Source organism: Giraffa tippelskirchi, chromosome 13, assembly GCF_054371585.1.
Source record: "Giraffa tippelskirchi isolate mGirTip1 chromosome 13, T2T-mGirTip1v1.2.pri, whole genome shotgun sequence".
NCBI lineage: Eukaryota > Metazoa > Chordata > Mammalia > Artiodactyla > Giraffidae > Giraffa > Giraffa tippelskirchi.
The window spans coordinates 82,223,588-82,248,502 of NC_137287.1; the positions used below are offsets into that span (position 1 = coordinate 82,223,588).

Sequence of the window (24,915 nt, forward strand, 5' to 3'; positions counted from 1 at the left end):
TTCCATTTTTGGCACCACACAGCTGGCAGGATCTTAGTTTCCCCAACCAAGGACTGAACCCGGACCCCCAGCAGTGAAAGTTCCAAGTCCTAACCATTGGACAGCCAGGGAATTCCATGTCCATACACATATTTCATATACATCTCCTTCTGATTTAGGTGCATTTACGTGGGTTTGTCACTTGCAACCAACGGAGACCAGTGGAGAGAACCCTGCAGCACTAGAGGGCAGGGACCCTGCTGTCCTCACTTTGTACCCCCATCTCTAGAATACTAGTAGCCACTGTTGGGCTTTAATCCACATCAGCTGAAAGGATGAGGGTATCTGTGCTGCTCCTAAAGAACAGATGGAGTCTACTGAATCCAGGAGTTACAACCCAATTCACAATACACTTACCAAGCACCCAAACAGTGCACGAAGGGCTGCTCTAAGTCCCAAACTAAACATGGAGGTTTCCCAAACCTAATCTTAAAGGGACCACAAAAGCTCTGTTTGATAGCATCATGAAAGAAGTATAAAGTTACATCAACTAATTTCAGAAAACCAAGTTTACAAAGTTCAGTATGATATTTCACTTTAATCTTTCACTCCTGTGAATACAGGACACCTGCTGAATATGCAATTTACTTTTCTTCAAGGGGATATTTATTGCCTATTTTTTATTTTATTTTACAGCAAACTTAAATGTATTCACTTTTCACAAATGGAAAGTGGAAATCAAGGTATCTCTCAAATGTACATGCTGAACCAAAGTTCTGTTTTCAGAGTTCAGCAGTCAATCATGATTTTGGTCCAGGGCCACTAGTCCACGATTTCAAATAGTTGATGATCCTGGCAGTAACTGGAACAAAATCTTCTCTATATGTGACAATCGTTTCCACATAAAAGCCTTTTGGGGGCTCAGATAGTTCGTTTCTTGAGGCATCCTTTGGTTCTACTTTATCACCTTAAAAAAGAAAAAAAAAAGGAACATTTGCATCATTAACTTTTATCTTTTTTTATTAAAGTATAGTTGATCACTAACTTTTAACTACACAGCAGTCATTAGAATTATTAGTAGAGTCTTGAAAATTAAATAAACTAAGGTAAGAGTTACCCCACCCCATCAGATTCCTGACACCATTTTCTGTTAAAAGAAATTTTTAAAATAATTTTTTTAAAAAAGGACCACTACAGGGGACTTCCCTGGTAGTCCAGAGGCTAAGACTCAGAGTTCCCAATGCAGGGGTCCCATTTCAATCCCTAATCAGGGAACTAGATCCCACATGCCACAACCAAGGCACCCGCATCAATAAATAAATGTTTTATTTTTTTTCAAATGACCACTACAGAGATAAATGTTTTAAAACGCTCAATACTGGATATGTGTACTTTCAGGCCACTGGTAATTTTCAACATCAAACGAAATCATCAGCACAGTTTTTACATAAAAAGCTTTACTGAAATATATTTTTCATATACACATTTAACTCACTTAAAATATATAATTCAGTAGTTTTTAGCCTTTTCAGATCTGTGCAATCAGCACCAAATAAAGTTTAGAATACAAAAACCCTGCCCTCTAGTGCTGCAGGGTTCTCTCCACTGGTCTCCGTTGTCTTTTTTAGACACAAAAAAGAAAACCCTGATTTTTTTAGCAGTCGCTCCCCACCAACTCTCGCCTTCAGCCCCAGGCAACACCTACTCTGGAGGAAACTAGATTTACAGCCCATTTCTGAAAGCTGGAGGATTTCCTCTTTCGTAGGGAATCTATTGGGAAGATTTCAATACTCTTCGACAGGTCCAAGTCCTGAAATCATTTGCTAGCTGAATGGGAGGAGGACTGATGCTATAGGAGCATCGCCTCTTTAAACCACCCTCTAGTGTCTTCTGACATCTCACCGGGAACCTCTCAGATTCTTCAAATTCTGAGGACAAGGACGGGCTCATTCAATAACTCAGCAGGGTCGGGGGAAAAGGCTCTAAAAAGCCTTTCCTGCCTGGTTCTATGATAACGAGCGGCTCTAAGCAGTCGCCCCGGCGCTCCGTAGAATAAACCTGGGCAAGCGGCACCGCGAAGCCACTTCCGCTAACCGCCCGGACACAGCACACGCAAGGCCGCGCATCTGCGGAGGTCCTGCCCGACAGTCGTACCTGGCGGCTTGCTCTTTTTCTGACTCAAGAAAATCAAGGAGCCCAGCAGGGTCCAGGCGCCCAGTCCGTAAACGACTGACATCCGCCGGTACCAACTAAGAGCTTGCGCCGGCCGCATGACGCCGCCGCGTAGGCCCCACTCCTACGAGTCTCTGGTGAAGGCGGGCCTTCCGGCCTGCCCGTCCCCGCTGCCGCCTCCAATGAAGAGCCGCTCTGGACAGCCGCTTCCGGCGCTGGCTTCCGGCGCATCCTGGGGCGTGTAGTACGGACGTCCCGCCCGTAAAGAACTCAGGAGATGTGCGGCTGGGCTACAAGGCTTCTGTCTTTTGCCTGAACCCACGACCTTGCCTTCCACGTGACGGGGCCCTATGACAGCTTCTCTCAAGCAGACCTCTCAGTTCAGTCGCTCAGTCGTATCCGACTCTTTGCTACCCCGTGGACAGCAGCACGCCAGGCTTCCCTGTCCATCACCAACTTACGGATCTTGCTCAGACTCATGTCCATCCACTGGGTGATGCCATCCAACCATCTCATCCTGTCGTCCCTTTCTCATCCCGCCTTCAATCTTTCCCAGCATCAGGGTCTTTTCCAATGAGTCAGTTCTTTGCATCAGGTGTCCCAAGTATTGGAGCTTGCATAATTGTAACGGCATGCTTTACAAAGGCTTCAGGTGGCACTTGTTTTGGGGTTCCCTCCCCCCTTTTTTTTGGACCCCTTAGCTTGTGGGATCTTAGTTTCCTGACCAGGGATGAATCCAAGACCCCTGCACTGGAAGCAGAGCCTTAATTACTGGACTGCCAAGGAAATCCCCTGGCACTTATTTTTATCGGAATATAGTTGATTTACAGTGCTAAGTTTCAGGTGTACAGCAAAGCAAATCAGTTTACATATACATAGATCCCCTCTTTTTTAGATTCTTTCCCATATAACTCATTACAGAGTATTGAGTAGAGTTTCTTAATAAGGATTAGGTTCTTATTACTCCTGGAAACTAACAGAGGAGTCCATCTAAAGAAATTCCCGGATGACAGTTGTCATAGGAATTGTGTGTTAGTTGCTCAGTCATCTCCGACTCTCTGCGACCCCATGGACTGTGTAGCCCTCCAGGCTCTTCTATCCATGGGATTCTCCAGGCAAGAATACCAGAGTGGGTTGCCATGCCCTCCTCCAGGGGATCTTCTGGACCCAAGAATCAAACCCAGGTCTCCTGCATCCCAGATTCTTTACCATCTTAGCCACTGGGGGCCTATGTTAAAAGGGGACATAACCTCAAAAGAAGAATGAACTACACTGGGTAGAATAGCTGGAATTTTTATAACTGAGGTAACGTTGGTTTATAACATGTTTCACATGTACATTATAATTCAAGTTCTATATGCATTGCAGTGACCTCACTACCACAATCCCTAGTTTCCCTCCATCACAGTACAATAGACCCCCTTAATCCATTTCACCCTTCCCCATCCCTCCTCCACTGGTAATTTATTCTCTGTATCTCAGGTGAGGGAGGGACAGTGCCACTCCAGACCACTAGGCCTCAACAGCTGCACATATTTCTTATATTTCCTTATCTGTTAATATTTGGATAGTAAATGAAGATTAAGTTCAGGAATTGCTTGTTGGAGAATTTACATAAAACGTACTCAAGACTTACAAAGAGACTTCAGAAATCAAATATGTATTAGCATTATTTTAACCAGTGCTTTCTTCATCCATATTTATTTCCTTTCTGATCATTATGATTTTCATGTAAGCAAGTTGCCAAAATACATCAGCTCTGATTTTATACAGACTCTAAAAGTTAGGATACAAAAAGCATATAAAATAAACATCTACCAATACCAAAATGTTTATGACCTTATAATTTTATGGAGTAAGAAAAGGGCACAGATAAGGAATACAAATAAATTAAAATCTAAAGAGTTACTAACAGTTCCTTTGATTATTTATTAAAATCCACTGGCAAAGTAAAAGGAATGTTAAGCCTTTATAAACAATTGTGAACACAAAGTGACAGTGTTTTCTTCCATTTCCTGCCCATATCCTTAAGCTCAACAAGCACTGGAGACAGCCAGCTTCTTCAGATGGTCCATGAACACCTGCAGGCTAACGTCATCAGTGAGGATGGGCGCTCCCGTTTCCTGAAATAAAATGACAAGGGTTTACTGGCAGGTATCTTAAAAGCTGGTTAGAATTCATGAGTTACTAGGGACTTTCCCCTCAGGAAACTAGAAGTGCTGTCCCTCTGCCAAGAATACTCCTGCCACCCATCCCCATCTCCTAAATAATTTTTTCAAGTGAAGCATAGTTTCCTCACAAAACCCTCCCTGATCCACTCAGGTCTGGCCATCCCTGCCACTACACAGTTCTGAGCACATGCTCTCTTACTTCATCCTCTGTATAATTCTCAGGGCTCCTCCAGGGCTGGCTCCCACATGACAGAATTCAAAAGCGCAGCAAACTCACCATTAGTAGTAAGAAACGTTAACATCCTCTCTCAAAAACTTATAGAACTATACAGATAATCAGCAGGGGTATATAAGAACTCAACATCACCATCAACTAACAGGACCTAGCTGACATTTATAGAACAATCTATAAATCTATCTAATAGCAGAATACCCAATCAAGTGACCATGGAACATTTAGGCCAAACAGACCATATCCTGGGCCATAAAACAAACCATCAGATTTTTTAAAAACTGAAATAATGCAAGGTATATTGTTTAACCACAATGGAATCAAAATAAAATCAATAACTAAAGACAACAAGAAAATCTCTAGAAACTAAACAACACTTATAATCCAAAAATCAAAAAAGAACTCTCAAAGGAAATTTTAGAAAATGTATCAAACTGAATGAAAACAAGAACACAATAATCAAAACTTGTGGGACACAGCAAAAGCGGTGCTGCAAAGGGATTTAGAAGCACTAAATGCATACAGTGAAGAAAAGTCTCAAATCAATAAATTCCTACCTCAAGAACCTAGAAAACGAAGGATATAAACCCATAGCAAGCAGAAGAAAGAAAATAAAGATTAGAGCAGAAATTAATGACCCAGAAAATAGATAAGAGGACAAGAAAAGGAAATTACAGGTATTCAGATTGGAAAGGAAGAAATAAACTGCTTCTACTTGCAGAAGTCTGTAAAAAAAAATCCCAAGGAATCTACCAAAAAACTCTCAAAAGTAGTAAGTGACTCAGGAAGGTCACAGGACACAAGTCTACAAAAATAACTTTATGTTATGGTTGCTGACATTTGATTCTTTGACTTTATGATGGTGTAAAAGCAATACTCATTCAGTAGAAATCATACACCGCATTTTACATTTTGAGTTTTGGTCTCTTTCCAGGCTAGTGATGCACAGCCCCAGTCTTCTGTGATGCTGGGCAGCTCCCAGTCAACCACACTGATCATATGGGTGTACAACCATTCTGACCCAGACAACCACTCTGCTTTTCACTTTCAGTTCAGTATTTAATATGTTACATAAGATACTCAATATGTCTTGTGTTATTATAAAATATGTTTTGTGTTAGATGGTTTTGCCCCACTATAGGCTGATATAAGTGCTCTGAGCATATTTAAGGTAGGCCAGGCTAAGCTATGATGTTTGGCAGGTTAGGTGTATTAAATGCATTTTCAACTTATGATGTGTTTATTCAGATGTAATCCCACTGTAAGTTAAAGACCTGTACTACCAATGAACAACTGGACACTGAAATTAAAAATATACTATCACTGAGAGTCACTCAAGGAAAAAAAACCACAAAAACTGATGAAAGAAATAAAAACAGACTTAATAAATGGAGAGACGTACTGAGTTCACAGATAGGAAAGTTCAATAAAGGTGCCAACTCTCCCCAAATTGACAGAGAGGTTCAATGCAATTCTTACCAAACTTCCAGCAAGATTTTTAAAAGACAGATACAAGATTATTGTACAACTCATATGGAAATACAAAGAAATCAGAGTAGTTAAGGCAGTTTTGGGAAAAAGTGACAGAAACCAGTCTACCTGATTTCAAAACTTACTATGCAGCTATAATAACCAAGACTGTATGGTGTTAGTAAAGAGACAGAAACATAGGTCAACAGGACAGAAGAGAAGCCCCAGAAGTGGACTCACACAAATATGCCCAAATAATCTCTGACAAAGATGCAAAAGCAATCAATGGAAGAAAGGCAGCTTTTTCAAGTAATGGTACTGGAGTAATCGGACACCCATAAACAAAAACTAAACCTAAGCCTCATATCTCATACAAAAATTAACTCAAAATGGATCACAGACTGAAATCCAAATTTAAAGTAAAAAAAGTCACAGGAGATATTTGGAATCTAGGGTAAGACAAAGATTTCTTGACACCAAAAACACAATCCATTCAAAAAGAAAAAAAAAAAGTGCACTTCATAGAAATAACTTTTGCTTTGCAAAGACCCTGTGAAGAGAATGTATATACAAACCAGAAGTGAGAGAAAACATAGGCAAACCATGAATCTGACAAAAGATTAGCATCAAGAATATATAACTAACTCTCAAAACTCAATCGTTTAAAAAAAAAATCCAATTGAAACATAGACAAAAGACACAGACTTCACTGAAGAAGACACACAGATGAGAAAGCACCAAAAAAGATGTTCAACATCACTAGCTATTAGTAATGTAAATCAAAACCACAATGTTATACCACCCACATCTGTCAGAACAGCTAAAATAATAATAATGACATCATCATATGCAGACAAGGATAGAGAAACTGGACACTTAATACATTGCAGCTGCGGATATAAAAGGAGACAGTCACTCTGGAAAAGAGTATGGCAGTTTCTTTAAAAACTGTGTAACTATCAGCCAACTCAACTAATGAACTCCTACGCATTTATCGCAGAGAAATGAAGACTTATGTTCAAGAAACTTGTACAAGAATGTTTACAGCAGCTTTATTCATAATGGCCAGAAACTGTGAACACCACAGCTGTCCTTCATGGGTAAATGATAAACTGCAGTATGTCTACACCATGGGAACACCATTCAACCAATAAAGGAGCAAATTATCCACACATCCAACAACCTGATCTCTAGATAAGCACGCTGAGGGGAAAAGGCCAATCCCCCAAGATTATGTGCCATGTGGTTTCATATATATTCCCTGATTCGCAATAGTTTCTGCTATACAGCAAAGTGATTCAGCTATATATACATATGTAAATATATTCTTTTCCACACTTTTCCATCATGGTTTATTATAATATAGTTCCCTGTGGAATCTTTTCCAGAGAAAATTACAGAAATGGAAACCAGGAGATGAGCTGCCAGGTGTTAGGGAAAGGGTGGAGGCAGGAGGGCCGTGAGTGTCACTATAAAAGGCAACACAAGAGACCTCTGTGGAGATGGAAATGTGTATCTTGACCTCATCCATGTCCATGTCCTGGTTATGACACTGTTATAGCTCTGCAAGATGTTACCACTGGGGGAACTGGGTTAAGGTACAGGGGATCTCTCTGTGTTATTTCTTACAACTGCATATAAATTTTAAAAATACCACCCCCAAGAACGCTCTAAGAATGTACAATGAAAAACAAGACTCATTTGAGGGAGACATAAATGCTGGGAATAGTCAGATAAAGAAGGAAGCCGGAGGTGAGAAGTAAAGAGGAGGGAGGAGGAGAAGTGAGCAGGAGCAGAGGGGAGACAGAGCAGGAAGCAGAGGGCTTGGGGAGACACTGCGTGTCTCTGAGGGGAGCACATGGAGGTCACAGTTCAGCGTCCGGTCCTTTGCCCTGAACCCATCAGACTCCACTGTGCACTGCAGAAGGGGATCCACATGTCTCCCCGCCCCCAGCCTACGAAGTAGACTCTAGTCCCCCCCTTATCGACAGTGGACAGGTTCCAAGACTCCAGTGCCTGAAACCACACACGGGTAGAATGGAACCTTGCATATACTAAGGTTTTCCTATACAGGTGTTAACAGGCAGGTGATGTGGACAGCATGGATACACCAGACAAAGAGAACATAGGAGGGAGGGAACAGGAAGGTGTGAGGCTTCATCAGGCTACTCAGAATGGTGTGTAATCAAAAGTCATGAATTATTATTTCTGACCACTTTCTCAGGTAACTGAAACCTTATAAACTGAAAATGTTGGTAACAGAAAATTTCTATATTATTCAAAGTTTTCTTCTCAGCAAAACACCCAAATTACTATCTCTGGCCCAAAAGGGATTCAATTTGTAGCATTTATTTTCTCACTTTGGGGTTTTTTTTTTGGTCACATCATGTGGCTTGCAGGATCTTAGTCCTAGGACAGGGCTCAAACCCTGGGCCCTGGCAGTGAAAGCGCCAAGTCTTAACCACTGTACTGCCAGGGAATCCTCCCAAATTGTAGAATTTAAAAGCAACATTTTAAAAAAGAAGACTGGCCCCTCCTCAAATTCCTGACAGTTACTCACCTGTCCCCAAGCATACAGATTATTGTGTGTCTGAGATGGATTCACTTTGGACAAGAGAAATCGAGCCTTGAAAAAAAAAAGTAGATTTAAAGATTAAAAATGGCATTAATATTAGTTTAACAGGACAAAAAGGTCTTACTTTTTTTTTTTTGGCTAAATTAGAAGTTTTTTTGCCACACAGGAACCCGTCTGTGCGGTTTATGCCCAAAGGCTCTCCATTCATTGGGCTCCTGAAACACAAGGTGTATTTTACTCTAGTAATCCTCTCCTTTCCACACCAGTACATTCTGACCACTCATTTAGAAAGAAGTTGTATTTGGAAGTCGACCTGCCTGTTGATTTCTGTCACCACGTGAAATACTGACCAGACTGTGTGGATTTAGAGCCTTCAGGAGGCATCATGCACGAGGCCAGCAGAGCAGCAGGCCGAGCTGGCTCACCTGGCTGCCCCCGTGCTCCGTGTGGATGTACCGCGGCATCGGGAACCGTGCCTGCAGGATCTCCTGTGCGTCGTCCAGGGGCGCCTGCAGGAGGTGCTTGAAGTTTTCATACTCTGGCATGTCCTGGTAGCCTGCCTTCCGCCACTGGGCTATGGTCTGCAGCAAACAGACAAATCACAACTTGTTGTGGAGATGCTGTAATGGCAGTCTTAGGACGGCCCTGACATTCTAACAATCCACCCGGGAACTGTTTCTAGTGACAAGGTCTTAAGTCAGGAAAGACGAGTTGCAGAGGGGAGCTAAGTGGATCTGACCAGGATACCCCCATCTGAAAAAAGTCTCAGGTTATAAAATGCCTGTTAATATTAGAAAACCATTTCTTCCTTGCAGGACATATGAAGTCACTTCTAATGTACAGACACCAAAGAGTCAAGTCAGTTGTTAAAAAGAAATGAACTGAAGGTAAAGAATGTATCAATATATAATAGAAAAAAAGAAAACATCCTTGAACATAAAGGATTTTCTTTTGAGGAACCCCTCCTTTCCTTAGGGCACAACCTCTCTGAGAAAGAAATGAACACCATCCACAGCCATCCTCAGGATCCACAGACCTGGCATAAGGTTCACTGGGCCATGTTATCGCAGGTAAACACTCTAGTCCCAAACTTAGCGGTGTTTACTAGTGACTCTAATGCAACTCTGAAAGGACAGTGTGAATATAAAAAGTTCACTGAGAAAAAGTAAACTGATCTTGCCTGACAACTTAGAAAGCAATAAATCATAGTGATTGAAAAGGACCACCTGAAAAAAAGTATGGAGGTTTCTCAGAAAACTAAAGACAGAACTATCATATATGACCACTCCTGGGCATATATCTGAAAGGACAAAAACACTAATTCAAAAAGATACATGCACCCCAATGTTCACAGCACACTTCTTACAACTGCCCAGATATGGAAGCAACCTAGGTGTCCATCAACAGATGAATGGATAAAGAAAACATGGGATATATACACAACAGAATACTACTCAGCCCTAAAAAGAGAACAAAATTTTGTCATTTGCAACAACATGGATAGACTTGGAGGGTATTATGCTAGTGAAATAAGTAAGACAGAGAAAGATAGTGAATAAGCTCACTTATATGTGGAATATGAAAAATACAACAAATTAGTGAATATAACGAAAGAGAAACAGACACACAGATCTAGGGAACAAGCTAGCAGTTACCGGTGGGAGGAGGAAGGAGCAGGATAGAGCTCAAGGATGTTCTTAACAACGTGAGAAAAGTAATCTTTAAAAATTGTATAAAAAAATTTAAAAAATGTAAAAGGACCACCTGAGATTTAGTTCCAGCAAGTAATATTAAAATTACTAAGTACACAAATACCATAACCAAGGTCTTACCTCACCAAGATAAATAACAATTTGGAAGAAAGTGTCCATGAGCAGAATTCTGTCAGCAAGAATGCTGCTGCTGTCCAGGAGCACAGGCTGCAACACATGAGAGACACAGCGTGGGTCTTCCCTTGGCGCCCATATGGCCACCTCCCAGCTCCCCACCTGGGGCCAACCCCCCCCCAGAGCCAACCACCCCCCTTCCCCCCGGGCTGCTGCAGGATCGAATATACACTACAGGGAGGTTAACCCCCCTCTTCGTGCCAAGTTCCCACTTTCTGCTCCGACTAGACAGCTCTAGGTTTCAACTTTGTACAAGAAAGAGATTTAAATAATCTCTCATCAACTGAGAAGCAAAATGAATGTTATCTTCTGCTCTAGGAACCAGAAATAATTCCAAATTTTGTTTTGTGCTAGAAATAAATTCTATCAGAGACACATTTCTCACAAATCTACTGCAGTAGATGACAGAGAACTACAATGCCTACGTGAAAAAGAACATCCTTTAATATCAGTTTTAAAGTTCATTAAATATATTTGATTATGACTTTTATTTCAATAATAAAAGTAAACTTAAACTCATTAAGGAAAATATGAAAATTTCTACTAAAAAACAACAAATATTGACATTGTGGTTTATTTCTTTATAGTTTTTCATTCCTGGTGGCTTTTTAAAAATCATCTTTAACATAAGGATTTACTTTATTCTGTTACATAAACTTTGTGAATATTTATGATTACTTAACTTCCCTACTATTGAACATTTGGACTACTTTCTAATTTTATGTATCCTGTGACTTTTTCCTATGTATGTTTTTTTTAATACTTAGAAATGCTGCTAAATTACTATAAAGACTCAAAGATCTTTTATAGTTTTGCTCTAAGAGTGAACTTGCTAGAGAAAAAGCACTCCGTATCAGGCGATTCCTAGTGCCCAGGGCCCTTACCTCTGGGGGCCCGTGGAAGGAGTAGGAATACAGGATGGGCTGGATCATGATGAGGGACTGGGTGAGATCCTGCCGGGCAAAGTGGTGCCGGTAATAGGAAGATTCATCAGGGCTGTTGTTGAAGACTTGAAGGAATGGAGACCTTCTAAGATGGAACATGAACTGCATTTACAAAGAAAAAAGAACAAAGCACACAACTGTCACCTTCCTAGACCCCCAGAGAGCAGAACTGCCGCTGCCCGGAGACAAAAGAACCAGCCCTTAGGACCAAGGGCTCCGGGCGCAGTGAGCTGAGGCTGGGATGGCAGCCCGTGGCCAGGGAACAGGGACGGGCGAGCTGAAAGATGATCGTGTTTTCCTGAGGTCAAAGTGGCTGAGATTCGCTGCTCAACAATCGAACATACTCAACACTGCCAAACCGTACACTTAAAAATGGGTGAGAGGGTCAATTGTACGCTGTGGGGTTTTCACTACAATTAGAAATAAACATTTCTAAAAAAGAGGGGGTTCTCTGGGGAAGTCAAAGTTTCCACATGGAAGGGCCAAGGCAGAGAAGCTTGTCTTCTTATGGGCCTCCTTCTAGCCCCGATGACTTGCACACAGGCTGGACGGACACACGTCAGAACCGTCCAGCCAGCCATCCAGTGAGCTGGGCTCTCAAGCCTCCCTGTGACCCTAGAGTCCAAGCTACACAAGCTAAAGACTGAAATCTAGGTCCACTCACCAAATCAAGTAACCAATAAGGTAATACCCGTTTGTGTACCAAAGTCCTAACAAGTTCCCTTAAAAATGAAAGTCTGCTTCTTCCCGCTTATTCCTCACTAAGGTATCCCTGAGGGAAGGAGGAAAATGTTGAGTTTGCCTTCTGTTCTGGGGAAGCTGCATCTGTGAAGGGCCTGACCCGCACACCCCCAGGCCCGGCTGCGGGGCTGGCTCCCAGCCACCAAGCGAAACAGGCACCTGGCCCTCAGCAAACCGTGAATCAGAGATCATGCCATGGCCTCACAGCAACAGGCTTGTTCTGCCTTCTCCCCAAGGTCTGTGCATCTGCTCTCTGGGTGTCCCCTGTGTCTCCCAAGGGGCTCAGGCACCATTTGACCTTGACCTGAATGACCTTCATTCACCTACAGATGAAGTGTCCAAACACATCGAGTCTTCACTTTACCCTGAGAACAGTGAGCTTTATTTATATGACTTTCTTCTTCTTTTGTTAACAACATGTATTACTTACCTGAGGGTATAGAGAGAAGGAATCTGATAACCTAAATGACACGGGGTCTTCTTTGTTATACTGTCCAAACTTCTGACACTGGTGAGAGAAAACAGGAAAAACAACAACAAAGTGGGGGTTACCTGAAAACTCCTGGGAAGAGGGCCGCGCCCCACTCTCCCCTCTGCCCCTTCCTGCTCAGCCCAACACCCAACACCTGTGCGGGGAGGGGCGGAGATCTGGGAGGGGCTGGAGCCCCTCATCCTAACAGCTCCCATGCAGTGCCAGCTGGGAGGGGCTAAAAGAGGCATCCCAGGTGGCTCTTCCACAGGAAAACCTCCAGGACTGGGATAACCTAACATCCCATCTCTCTACCATTCCGCTGTCCTTCTCCCACAGGCAAATTTATGAATGTTTTCTCTTCCTGCTCTGTTTTCTCTTCCTGGTCTATTTCCTCTTCATTTCACACACCCTCTAGTCACCAGAGGATCCGACTAGCCACCGTTTGAAGAAAGCTCATCTCTGGCAATGAGCCTCTCTGCATCACATTCTCGCACAGACCTCACCATCCCAAATCCTCTCCCGCTGTGGGCCAGGGGACCCCCAGCCTCTTCAATTCCTCCCGTCAGCCAGCCACTAGAGCAGCAATTTCCTGAACCCTGTCCTCGAGTGACTGATCCTCCTCTCCCTTGTCCGAAGGCGCGTCCCCCTCCCTCCCCCTGACTGCGGCGGGCTCCTCCACCCGCTTCCTCACCTCCTACCCTCGCCTCTTTGTCTACAAACAGCTCGATGGCGAGGCCAGTGTCACCCATGTCCCTCCTCCAGATGCAGTGCTGATCTCTGACAGGAGCTCTGTCAGGACCTCTCCTGACCACAGGGGGGTGCTTTCCTTGGACATGCTTTGCAAGTTCATGCTCAAAATAAACCATTAACTTTATTTTTTAAAAAAAGATTCCTTTCCTCCACCTTCAAACTGCTCTCCTTTCCCCTTTTCCAGCGCTCCATCATTCTTGCAATTACCCACACTTAAAACCTGACTCTGCGTTGATTATTTTCTGAGTCCACAGACAGTTTGACCAGGTTCAATCAATCCTCCTCTCAGCACACATCCTGATTCCAAACTTCCTCTCCCCTCCAACCATACTGCCACCATCCTGGCTTCCGCCCCCTGGAGCCAGAAAAATCCTCCATGGGCCTCGCCAACAGCAGCCTTTCACCCTCCGATGGATCTTACATGGTGACAGGTGGTGTGAACACAAGCGTCAAGCCTCTGCTTAAGAACCACATTTGCCCCTTCCCCTCTCTGACTCCACAACCAGGGCACCGTGTGAACAACCTGCACAGCTGCTCCCCCACTGCACATGCAGGCACCTGTGACTGCGGCCTCTGCAGGTCCCCACACACACTGACCACACACTGTGCCCACAGGCTGGCAGTGCTGCACCCCAACTTCCCCCCAAACCCTCCAAGATCTGGAGGGAAAATGCAAAAGCTCAGCATTCACAGGGACTGCTGAGTCAACCCCCAACACACTCAGGTCTGCATCATCATCTAAACAGCCTATGTGTGGAGCCTCTTCCCACCTGTAAGGTGAGCCCTGAGGGGAAATGAGTATTTGACGCTTCCTTTACACTCTTCTCAGAATCACTGGTGCTTGGTATGAGGTAAGCAACTGATAAAACTCTTGTTTACGGAATATATAAAATAATAGGTTTAAATGACAGTTTTCTTTTCTCAAAGGTAGAACCGAGACCAGAACTGGGTGCCACTGCCCCCAACTCACCAGCCGGATGAGCTGTCGGTCCAGCCACCGGAGCACGTCTGGCCCCTCCTCCGACTCGGCTCGGAATACCCCCAGCCGCGCCATCAGCACTGCCGCCGCCTCCTGGTCAAATGCCGCTTCGATGTGCTTCAGCTGGCTCTGCACGTCTGCCCAACTGACCAAACATCCCAGGGTGAAGGCCAGCTCTCACACTCACACACGTACCTCTTCTTAATCTCTGTGTTTTTACACACACACACAGGACTACCGGACATCCCAGGGTGAGGGCTGGCTCTCACACTCACACACACACCTCTTCTTAATCTCTTTATTTTTACACACACACACACACACAAAGGAACACTACTCAGCCACAAAAAAAGGAATTCTGTCCCACCATTTCCGACAACACGAATGGACCTAGAGGGTGCTATGCTTACTGAAACAAGTCAGAGAAAGACAAATACTAAATACTCTAAGTTTTCACTTACATGTGAAATCTGAAAAATTAAACAAATGAATGTAACAAAACAGAACCAGATTCACAAATAGAGAACAAGCTAGTGGTTACTAGTCAGGAAAGGGAAGAAGGGAGGAGCATAAGAGGAAAACCTACTGTGTATAAAATAAACTGGTTACAAGGACATACTGTACAGCACAGAGACTAGAGCCAACATTCTATAATAACTTTAAATGGAGTTACAACCTATAAAAACATGAGATCACTATGTTGCACACCTGAATCTAATATGTGCTTGGTTGCTCAGTCATGTCTGACTCTTTGCGACCCCATGGTCTGCAGCCCGCCTGGCTCTTCTGTCCATGGGATTCTCCAGGCAAGAATATTGGAGTGGGTTGCCATGCCCTCCTCCAGGGGATCTTCCCAACACAGGGACTGAACCCAGGTCTCCTGCACTGCAGGCAGATTCTTTACCAACTACTTCAAAAAAGCTTTTTTTTTTTTTTTTATCAAAACAAAACAAATGAGGTTGAGGCCTTTATGTACTGACAAGAAAGGTGTCCTTGACACATTAATGTGAGATGCTTATGCGCACACACACAAAAGCCATCATGTATATAATGCACACACGTGATACGTGACTGCCCTGAAATGGGATTATAGACAGTGAAGCCAGCACGGTAATTGTACTTCACCTCAGGGGAGGCAGGGAGACCCACTCTTTACATAACTATGTGCTGTTTGAATCTTTTACAAGGAGGGTATGCTTATGGGTAACTTATTTGATAAATAAAATAATGAAAAATCATTTTTAAAGAACTTATCCCTACTAAAGGAGCATCTTCTAAGCTGAGTGAGCTGCAATGCTGCCTCCCCCCCCACCCCGCCCCCTCCTCCCCCACCCTGTCCCCACCCTGTCCCCACCCTGCTCTGATCAAATGAGCCAGCAAGGGCTGGTGAGGACCATGCAATCAGTGGATCGCAGAGATGAACAACTAGATGCTAGATTCCCTCCACAGCAAAGACCAAGGGCTCAGCAGAGAGGAAGCTGGGGTGCTCACTTGCGGGCAATGGTGGTCACACGGATGCGCCGCTGGGTGCTGGAGTGCTGGTAGTGAGTGACGAACTGGATGGCGCCTCGGCCTCCTTGCGGGATCGGGGCGTTGTGCTGCAGGGCAAGAGGCCAGCACCCCATTACTGTCAGCACAGGACCCCACACAAGTGGTCGCAAAGGCTGCAGGTGTGTCCCAAGACGACCGACATCATGGTGATAGCAGAGCTCTCAAGGCGTGTTGAATGAGACACTTAAGATCAGGGCTTTTCACTGTTTATAATTCTTACCTCAAAAACAGAGAACCAGCTGGGGCTCGGTGACAACTTACAGAGGTGGGGTGTGGGGGCAGGTGGGAGGGATGTTCAAGTGGGAGAAGATATGGGTAAATCTATGGCTAATTCATGTTGATGTTTGGTAGAAACCAATACTGTAAAGTAATCATCCTTCAATTACAAATAAATAAATTTTTCAAAAAGTTAACTGAAGATAAAAAAAATTAAAAAGAATACTGGAGTGGGTTGCCATTCCCTCCTCCAGGGTATCTTTCCCACCCAGGGATCAAAAAAAAAAAACAAAAAAACCAACAACAGAACCATATTCAAATGAACACTGAACATGACTTAATGATATACATGCTGAGGGGTTTAGAGAGGAAAGCCACTGATGACTGCAACTTGCTTCCAAGTCCAGCCAAACACAAGGATTGAGGGATGGCTAGACATGATGTTAATTACAGAACCTTAGTGGTGGCTACTGGGGTATTCACTGTACAATTCTACTCATTCTTCTGTATGTCTGAGTTTAAAACAGTAAAATACTGGAGAAAAACTGACACACTCAGAAATTCACCAACATTATGCTGGCTGGTAGAAGCCATTCCTCTTCTGATGACCTTATCAGTTCAAACAAAATGACAAGAGCAATCTCCTGTCTGACTCTGACCAAACCCCAGAAAGAATAAAAAAGATGATGCCAGAATGGTATCAGGCCCAACACAAGCCCAAAGTAGCATCAGCTTCTGGAGAGAGAAATCAGAGGCCACCAGTCTGTAATAAGCCAGAAAACTCAATGCGGAGACATGACTCTTCACGAAGAAATCCAGCCCACCTGGTTGACTACTTCAAAGTAGATGCCGAGCGTCGTGGTGGGATCCAGGCCACAGATTTTCCACTGGCTCGTGCCACCGACACCAAGCTCCTAGGGGTGAGAAGAGGAATTAAAAAGAAGTAAGACAAAAAAGATACTCCAGTGATTAACTGCTAATGACAAGTACTGACTCTGAGAAGGGCAGGCCCCTTAGACTATCTCACTCCAAATCAAAGCTTGAATTTCAGGAATTCCCTGGAGGTCCAATGGCTAGGACTCTGAGCTTCCACTGCAGAGGGGCACAAGTTCGAATCCCAGGTCAAGGAACTAAGATCCCACATTCGCACAGCATAGCCAAAAAATAAAGAAAATCTAAATTTCACTGAAAAAGTAAAATTACAAGCCAGAATAAAGTTTACAATTATTACAGTGCTTTAAAATCAGGCTTTTCAAATGGGCACTCTGATCAGTTTTCATTACATCATTGAGACGTATCTCTACGTCAGTGTATCTCTACGTCAGTGCAGAACACTGACGTCAGCTGAGAGGATCAGGTCAGGGACAGGGAAGAAGTAAATGCTAGAAAAGAACCACCTGCTTAGCTTGAAAGATTTGTGTGCTTCCTCCATTGTTACTAGACTAAGAAATAATTACAGAACTTGAGCTGTCAAATATTAATTCTTAACCCCATTCCTTTATGCAAATGTGTGAAGGCTACTTTACGTTGAACAGCTGAACGGCTCCCCAGTGTGAAGGGTATCACAGCTTTAAGCATAACATGGAGAAGAAAAGCTACAGGTATCATACACCTAGAGCCATGAACCAGGGTCTGAGACATACATTCAACACCTCATTAGAATACGGAAAACCATCCTTGGAAAGCAACAGGACTGTGGGTTGAGAAAGTCATGACACCTCTCGTACATTTCTCTGAATCCACCCGCACTGTATAGGGTCAGCTGAGGACAGCTGACATCAGTCTGGTCTCTATGGAGCCGGGCCAGGAGCCTCTGTCCTCGGCCACAGAACCAGCATCTGAGGAAGGTGATGCTTAGGCAGGAGAGGAAAGAGTCACAGTGAAATCAGGTCACAGCTCCCAGTGCTTCATGAGGCTTTCCTGAGACGATCGTGAGATGGATGGAGGTCTGGGTGTTCACCTTCCCTTTAACTCCTTCTGGGCAGCGAGGCCACCCCCAGGAACAAGGGCGAGGAAGTAACAGGGGCCTGCCAGCCTCCCTTTCTGGCCTTACTAACCCATCTCTCGAATCTCTCCCCACACTGTCCAACTCCATTTTTAATACGTGAAACTCATTCAAGTTTCAGATCCACGCAATTTAGAGTACTGTCAGCCAAAACATGCCACGCTGGCCTAAGGATTATCTTAAACTGAAGGCCATTTTTTAAAAGCAGACGTAAAAAGACTCTCCATCCTCCTTCTGCCAAGAAGGCAGGAGCTTCTGAAGTAACCACTAAGGACACGCTAGATGCTCATCAGCCCAGGGGTGGCGTGGGAAGAATGTGTAATGACTCGTGCTTAAAAAATCCTGCTTTTTCATGAGTTCCCCTGTCTATCTACATTTCCTCCATCTGTCACTGCTCAGGATCCAAAGTTCCTTTCCTCTGTGTTCTCCCTCTTCTACAGATTTATTGCTCTTCTGTTAAGAAGCAACATACTCCCCAAGTTCTAATCATACCTTGCAGTTACCCATCGCTAGGCACGTACGAGCTGTGTATATGTGCGATGCACAGATTAACAAACTTGCTTGTTTGCCTCTTGTTAAGCTGTGTTTTGTCAGGTCCCGAACAATGAAACTGACATGAGCAGAGCAAAAAGAACAATTTTTGTTCCTCCCCTATAGCACCAGCCACCAACCGTGGTCACAAACCATCCAGCGCCCCGCAAGGACGTCTTCTCACTAATACACAAACTCCTTAAGTAAGCATTTACCCTGCCTTGATCAGAAGAAAGTGGAAAGATGGACATAGGAGATCACCATTTTATTGAGATTCAAATACACTGAAATGCAGGGTTATCGAAGGATAACCTAATGCCATCAGGGGAAAGGCTGCTGGCAAACAAGATACTCATGTTGTGCTATCATCTCATTCAACAGGTTTCCTGCTGAGGCAAAAAGGAAACAGCCCCTGTACCTGAAGGATGAGCAGTATCACCTCCCCACAGCTCGGCTGGAGGCACACAGATCACTCAGGAAGTGTGGGCCCAAAAGGGTTTCATTCGCATCTAACCATCTGTCTAGCCTCCACTTCACAGCAAATAAGACAGAAAACAAGTCAAATGAGAAAACAGACACACGGAAAGCTCGTGACACTCAAGGACAGAAGATGCTGGCACTTGGCTCTGTCTCCTCAACAGACGTCGTCCAACAAAACAAAACAAGCCAAAAAGCATAAACAAAATGACAGGAAGTCCATTCTAGATCTTAGAAGACTGAGGATATATAATCACAGATGCAATGCTGGTTAGAGGGAAAAACAGCTGCAAGAGCACCTGGAGAGAAAGCAGGGAAAGAATGTGACCATGTGTTAGATGGTGTCAGGAAACTGCTTTCCTCGTCTTGAGAATAGCCTTGTCTTCAGATGCTGCACACTGAAACACGGACTCAAGACATCTGCAATGTGTTTTCAAAGGCAAAATAGGATAGCGAATATGGCAAATAGAGGATATCAGATAGGTAACACAAAGGTAGCCAACGAGAGGAAAGAGCAATAATCCTGACAAAATGTCCAGGATTGATGACCCTAAATGGTGGGAGAACAGGATTCACTGCACTCTTCTCAAACTTCCCAGTGTGTCTGAAAACTACTTCCCTCGCAGTTGCCTCCTTCATCCCTATCCACAAGTGTCGTGGCTGATCCCTGCTGGACCCCAGAGCAGCTCATCCGTCTGGACTAATCTACAACACCTTCTGAGGCAGATTCTAAGTCTATGGGGAATATTTAGGAACAAGAAAGCCTCCCAAGGCCCCGCTGAGAAACAGGAGTACAAGTCCCTTAGTACTTGGGGATGACGAGGGACTCATCAGAGGGGCTTGGGGCAGCAACCCACCTCACCCAAAGGGTTACAGGAAAATTCTCGCAAATTGTCTTGCCTCTGGCAACTTCAAACTTACTCTAGGAAGTCACTAGTGAAACATTCATTGCTGAGGACAGAACTCTGATGTGAAGGGTGAAATCTAGCGCGGGCGTCCCTGGTGCTTCCCCTGGGCTGCTCACTGAATCTTCCCGACAGTGCTATACAGTAGGTCCCATCATTTCCTTTATTCCCCAACAGAGACGCTGAGTCCTGGATCCATGAAGTACCTCGTCCCAACTACCCTCCCCAGAGTCCACACCCAGCCCTCCCGTCCACCCTCGAGTTGAAGATGACGGTGGGGAAGGACATAAACATCATCACCTTGCCCAGAGCCAGCCTGGACAGGCCTCACTGGACTGCTGGTGTACTGTTGGTAGCTGAAGTGTGAGCAGAGGAAGTGGGCCACCAGCAAGGCCACCTCCCCACCTGGTGAGGGCTGAACTGTGTTTCCGTGCAATCGAGGAACACCAACATCTGCACTCACACAGTGTCACCCACCGCTCAGCCAACTCGAATGGTCTCTGAGAAGTGAGACAAAAGCAGCCCTTCCAAGGGCAATAAGCGCATGAGTTTATCCCTGAAGGGCTGCGCTCCATGGAATGGAACGCCTGGTGTTTCTCTGGTACGACCACCCAAGCAGGAGTAGCAGGTCGGGGGAGACCTGGGCCTGGCTTCTCCATGTCAGCTCTGACTCTGAGCAGGGTGCTGAACCTCTGCAAGCCTCAGCTTCCTCCTCTCTGACCATTTAGATGGATGGACGGAAAAACAGAGATGACACTATCCCTCCTCCCCTCTGCACAGACACAAGCCAACAGGTGACACAACAAAAGGTTATCCAGCTTCAACCCATCTAAGCGGTCAAATCTGGGACACAGGAGGGAAAGGTGATGGGGTTTTTCTTACGTTTTCTGACACACACGGTCCTTTCACATTCAGAGACACACAGGGTCCGATGGCTCCCGCAACCTTCAGCTCCCTTGAGGTCTGAGACAGAATTACACAAGAGCACACAGTTAACAAGCACTAAGAACCACCCTCTTACAAAGGACACAACTAAAACTTAGAGGAAGAAATGGCAGGGTTATCACTTCACCCAGAGAAAACCCTACAGGGATTCTAGTACACAAAAGCTGGTACTTGGTTCTCCATGGCTGCTGTGAACTGACCAGAATTTTAATAAAACCCTCCTTGAGAAGCAGCGTATCTTTGTTCCAGAGATGATGCCACATGTCCTGCTTTCTCCAAGTCGAAATGATTGTGCACACAGAGGACAGCAATTCCACCAATAATACTACGTTCTTCTCCAATGCCACAAACCTGCTATAATTAGTTACAACTGTCAATCAGCAAACATGCTGTCTTGAGTATCTTTAAATATACTTGATTCATGGACTCTGACATAATGACAAGGCCAACATAACTCAGATTTTTAAATCTGAATTCATTTCAGCAAAGTCCATTCTTCATCTATTTAAATAAACCTCAAACATTTGATAATGTTGTTTGAAGTTTAACCCAGATGATTTATTCATTATCGCCAATTCACAAAGTAATATTTACTATTGTTATTTTCTAATGGTCACTTTGACTGTTTTCTCAAGGGTACTCAGGATCAAGGGTATAGGTCTACAGTCCCTGCGTGGAAAATAAAAAGCCATACTCATGTTGGCCTATTTAAGAGCACTCTGGTCGGTCTGCAGGCAGGTGTTAAGCACAAATCAGTGGCTGAGTGGGTGCTCAGCCTACCACCCATAATCTAAGGCCTGCTGTCCTAGGGCAGGTGAGAACCTGCAGGGAGAGCAGACGACTCATGTTTCAAACACTGATAAATACACAGGTCATTCTTGAGAGCAAAGTGACCAGGGACGGTGGGATTACTTTGCTGGGAACTCCTTATCTTTAAGTGCCCATGTTCTGGGGGGTGAGGTTTCCCCAAGGCCAACTACTAAATAAGTAGGAACACTATTCTTCCCTTAAATCTTTAGAAATCTATTGTACCTTTACTTCCAAAGTACCACCAAATGCCATTCGGAAATTGCCATTAAAATCTTTACTGAAAATTCTTTGGAATGTCTGCTTGAAGAGAGAAGTGTTGAAAGAATCTCCCATCACCATGTAGCCTCTAGGAAGAAAAAAGGAAAAAGAAAGTGACCCTTTAGAATGACTGAAAGCCATTCAGAGGCTTCCTGGGTATTGACAAACAATTAATTTAGAGAAGACAGAAAAAAGCAAGCATGTCCATAAAGGTGCTACTGACAATATACTGCTTGCTAATGGTAACAGCCAGTTCAAGCTGTACTCAGGAAAGACACTATTTTTAAAACATGAAACAGAATTCTTTATAACAGCTCTTGTATCTTGATCACAATAGCAGTTATATAAACCTACAAGAGATGACAAATACCTCACAGAACTAGACATACACAGAGATTTTAAAAATGAGTGCATGTAAACACTGGTGAGAGCCAAGTCCAATCCATAACGGAGTTAACTGTATAGACTAAGTCAAGTTTCCTGGTTGTGACATTGTGCTGTATCTATAAAAGATGCCACCGCTGGGCTCCAAAATCACTGCACATGGTGACTACAGCCATGAAATTAAAAGACGCTTACTCCTTGGAAGGAAAGTTATGACCACCCTAGAAAGCATATTAAAAGGCAGAGACATTACTTTGCCAACAAAGGTCCGTCTAGTCAAGGGTATGGTTTTTCCAGTAGTCATGTATGGATTTGAGAGTTGGACTATAATGAAAGCTGAGTGCCAAAGAATTGATGCTTTTGAACTGTGGTGTTGGAGAAGACTTCTGAGAGTCCCTTGGACTGCAAGGAGATCCAACCAGTCCTATGTATGGATCAGTCCTGGGTGTTCATTGGAAGGACTGATGCTGCAGCTCAAACTCCAATACTTTTACCACCTGATGCAAAGAACTGACTCATTGGAAAAGACCCTGATGCTGGGAAAGATTGAAGGCGGGAGGAGAAGGGGACGACAGAGGATGAGATGGTTGGATGGCATCACCAACTCAATGGACGTGAGTTTAGGTGAACTCCGGGAGTTGGTGATGGACAGGAAGCCCTGGAGTGCTACAGTCCATGGGGTGGCAAAGAGTCGGACATGACTGAGCAACTGAACTGAACCACTGGGAACTGCTGGATGAAAAGTACGGACAGATCTCTTTGTACTATGTTTGCAATTCCTTGTGAATCTTAATTACTTCAATTAAAAAGTTAAAACAAAAATAATACAATCATCAGCTGCGTGTGCTCAGCCACACCTGAAACATGCAGGCGTTCTCAAACCCTGCACATCAGAAACGCTCGGCAACTTTAAATATGCTGATGCCCAGGCCATGCCCTGTGCTAATTAAATCCAACTTTAGGAACAGGACTCAAATCAAGAGTAGCTTTTAAGGTTCGCAGGTGATTCTGATGTGCAGCAGCTTCAGACCAGCACTGCAAGTCTGAGGATCTCACCAAAATCCCCAGAGAGCTTGATAAACCCAACCGCCAGGCTAGAGCCTCAGCCTCTGATTCAGGAGGTCTGGGGTGAGGCCCAAGTGTGCACATTTCTAATCAGGTCCTATGGAGCCCTGAAGCAGCTGTTGGGCCTCATCCTGCTTTGAGGACCACACCTCCACAATGCCATCCACCCGAGGTGAGGACTTGTGCTCTCAACCCACCCCTCACTGCACCCTCCATGCTGTCAGGAAGTGTGGCTGCTAAGCCAGGGAGGGGCTCCTGGTTTCTCTGGCATTCAGACCTATTCCCTACCCTTCCCACAAGGAAGTGCTAATGGCCACACATTTCATGCTTGCCATCTTACCCGGGTGTCTGAACAACTCTAAGAAATGAAGCTCCTCTGAAACGACAGGTTCCTAGGGAAGCCTGACCTCCTTCTGATCATAGCTTCTTCCTCCGAGAGGTGCACCACCCTCCCCAGCCCATAAACAGGAGCCTGGAGCCAAACAAATGCTCACGTGAGCCAGCCTGGGCCCTCCCCATGGTTTCACCCCTCATTTCTCTTTCCTTAGAACCACCACTCTCACTTTACTCAGGGGCTCACTATCCACATACCCAGTAAGATTTGGGCAACACTTCATCTCCAGGAGTCCAGTCTGATCAAGGGCACAGGCATAAATATCAATGCAGTGACCGTTTGCAGCAGTGCGGTTCGCAAGCATCTCATAGTGCTGCGGAGAGAGAAAAACCATCTTCATGGAACAGGGACATCACCCATTACGTATCCTCGAAGTATTTCGAGATTGGAAGCTACACTTTTTTTATATGGATGTCATAAATGAAACTGTCCCCATGTCCCATTTGATCACATCCACTCTAACCAAGGTCTCAGACCTGGGGCAGATATTTAATGTCAGTGAGATCTGGCAGGTCATCTCAGAAAAAGCAGCCCACCTGCCACAAAGCATGGCCTGGGCAGAGCAGAGGTCCCTCCTGAGCAGCTGAAGCCCCACCCTGGGTGACTACACTTACAGCCCGTGGCCAGAGCACCTACTTTGGTTGCCTTTTTCATGAAGCGGGCATTGTCTTTCTCAATGTCATGCCAGGAACGAATAGGAATCTTTAATTCATCGCCAACCACCATGCCAGGTCCCTGGGTGGGGGGTCCTCCAGTGAACAGCATGATCCTGGCTCCCGTGTTTGGAAAAGTGCCCTGTGACAGTGAGTGGCAGCATGTTAGAGACACATAGCCCGCCCCAAGCATACTTTCCACAGAGATGCCACAAGCACGTGCTCCCTCGGCTGTCGTGAACTGTCGTGAACCCTGAGGACACTGCAGCAAAGAACAGACGATACTATGGACAAGCAGCTTCTCACTTCCAGCCTGAGGCTCTGGAGAGCTTTTATTAATTTACTGTGAT

General features: G+C 44.6%; 2 protein-coding genes across 13 annotated transcripts in view; both read right to left on the reverse strand.

Moving 5' to 3' along the window:
• Positions 1–557: 557 nt before the first annotated feature.
• On the reverse strand, positions 558–2,290 carry SMIM26 (small integral membrane protein 26). 2 transcript variants are annotated; one of them, XM_081558669.1, is made up of 2 exons: positions 2,134–2,290; positions 558–934 (listed from the first exon to the last, which is right to left on the reverse strand). In XM_081558669.1, exons 1-2 carry the CDS (start codon positions 2,249–2,251, stop codon positions 780–782), a joined length of 273 nt encoding a protein of 90 aa, XP_081414795.1. In that variant the 5' UTR covers positions 2,252–2,290; the 3' UTR covers positions 558–779. The 2 variants fall into 2 exon arrangements, with proteins under 2 accessions (XP_081414795.1, XP_081414794.1); XM_081558668.1 differs by having other exon boundaries at positions 558–937.
• Positions 2,291–3,823: 1,533 nt separating this feature from the next.
• Positions 3,824–24,915, reverse strand: part of SEC23B (SEC23 homolog B, COPII component) — a 29,921-nt gene continuing 8,829 nt past the window's right edge. For all 11 annotated transcript variants that reach the window (XM_081558618.1, XM_081558626.1, XM_081558617.1 and 8 more), the window contains 13 exons: positions 24,549–24,707; positions 24,110–24,225; positions 22,034–22,157; positions 20,939–21,019; positions 16,963–17,052; positions 15,863–15,969; positions 14,363–14,516; positions 12,601–12,678; positions 11,370–11,531; positions 10,432–10,518; positions 9,025–9,180; positions 8,585–8,650; positions 3,824–4,274 (listed from right to left, as the gene is read on the reverse strand). In XM_081558618.1, the coding sequence (XP_081414744.1) occupies positions 4,185–4,274; positions 8,585–8,650; positions 9,025–9,180; positions 10,432–10,518; positions 11,370–11,531; positions 12,601–12,678; positions 14,363–14,516; positions 15,863–15,969; positions 16,963–17,052; positions 20,939–21,019; positions 22,034–22,157; positions 24,110–24,225; positions 24,549–24,707 (1,470 nt within the window). In that variant the 3' untranslated portion in view covers positions 3,824–4,184. The remainder of the gene's footprint in view (positions 4,275–8,584; positions 8,651–9,024; positions 9,181–10,431; positions 10,519–11,369; positions 11,532–12,600; positions 12,679–14,362; positions 14,517–15,862; positions 15,970–16,962; positions 17,053–20,938; positions 21,020–22,033; positions 22,158–24,109; positions 24,226–24,548; positions 24,708–24,915) is intronic.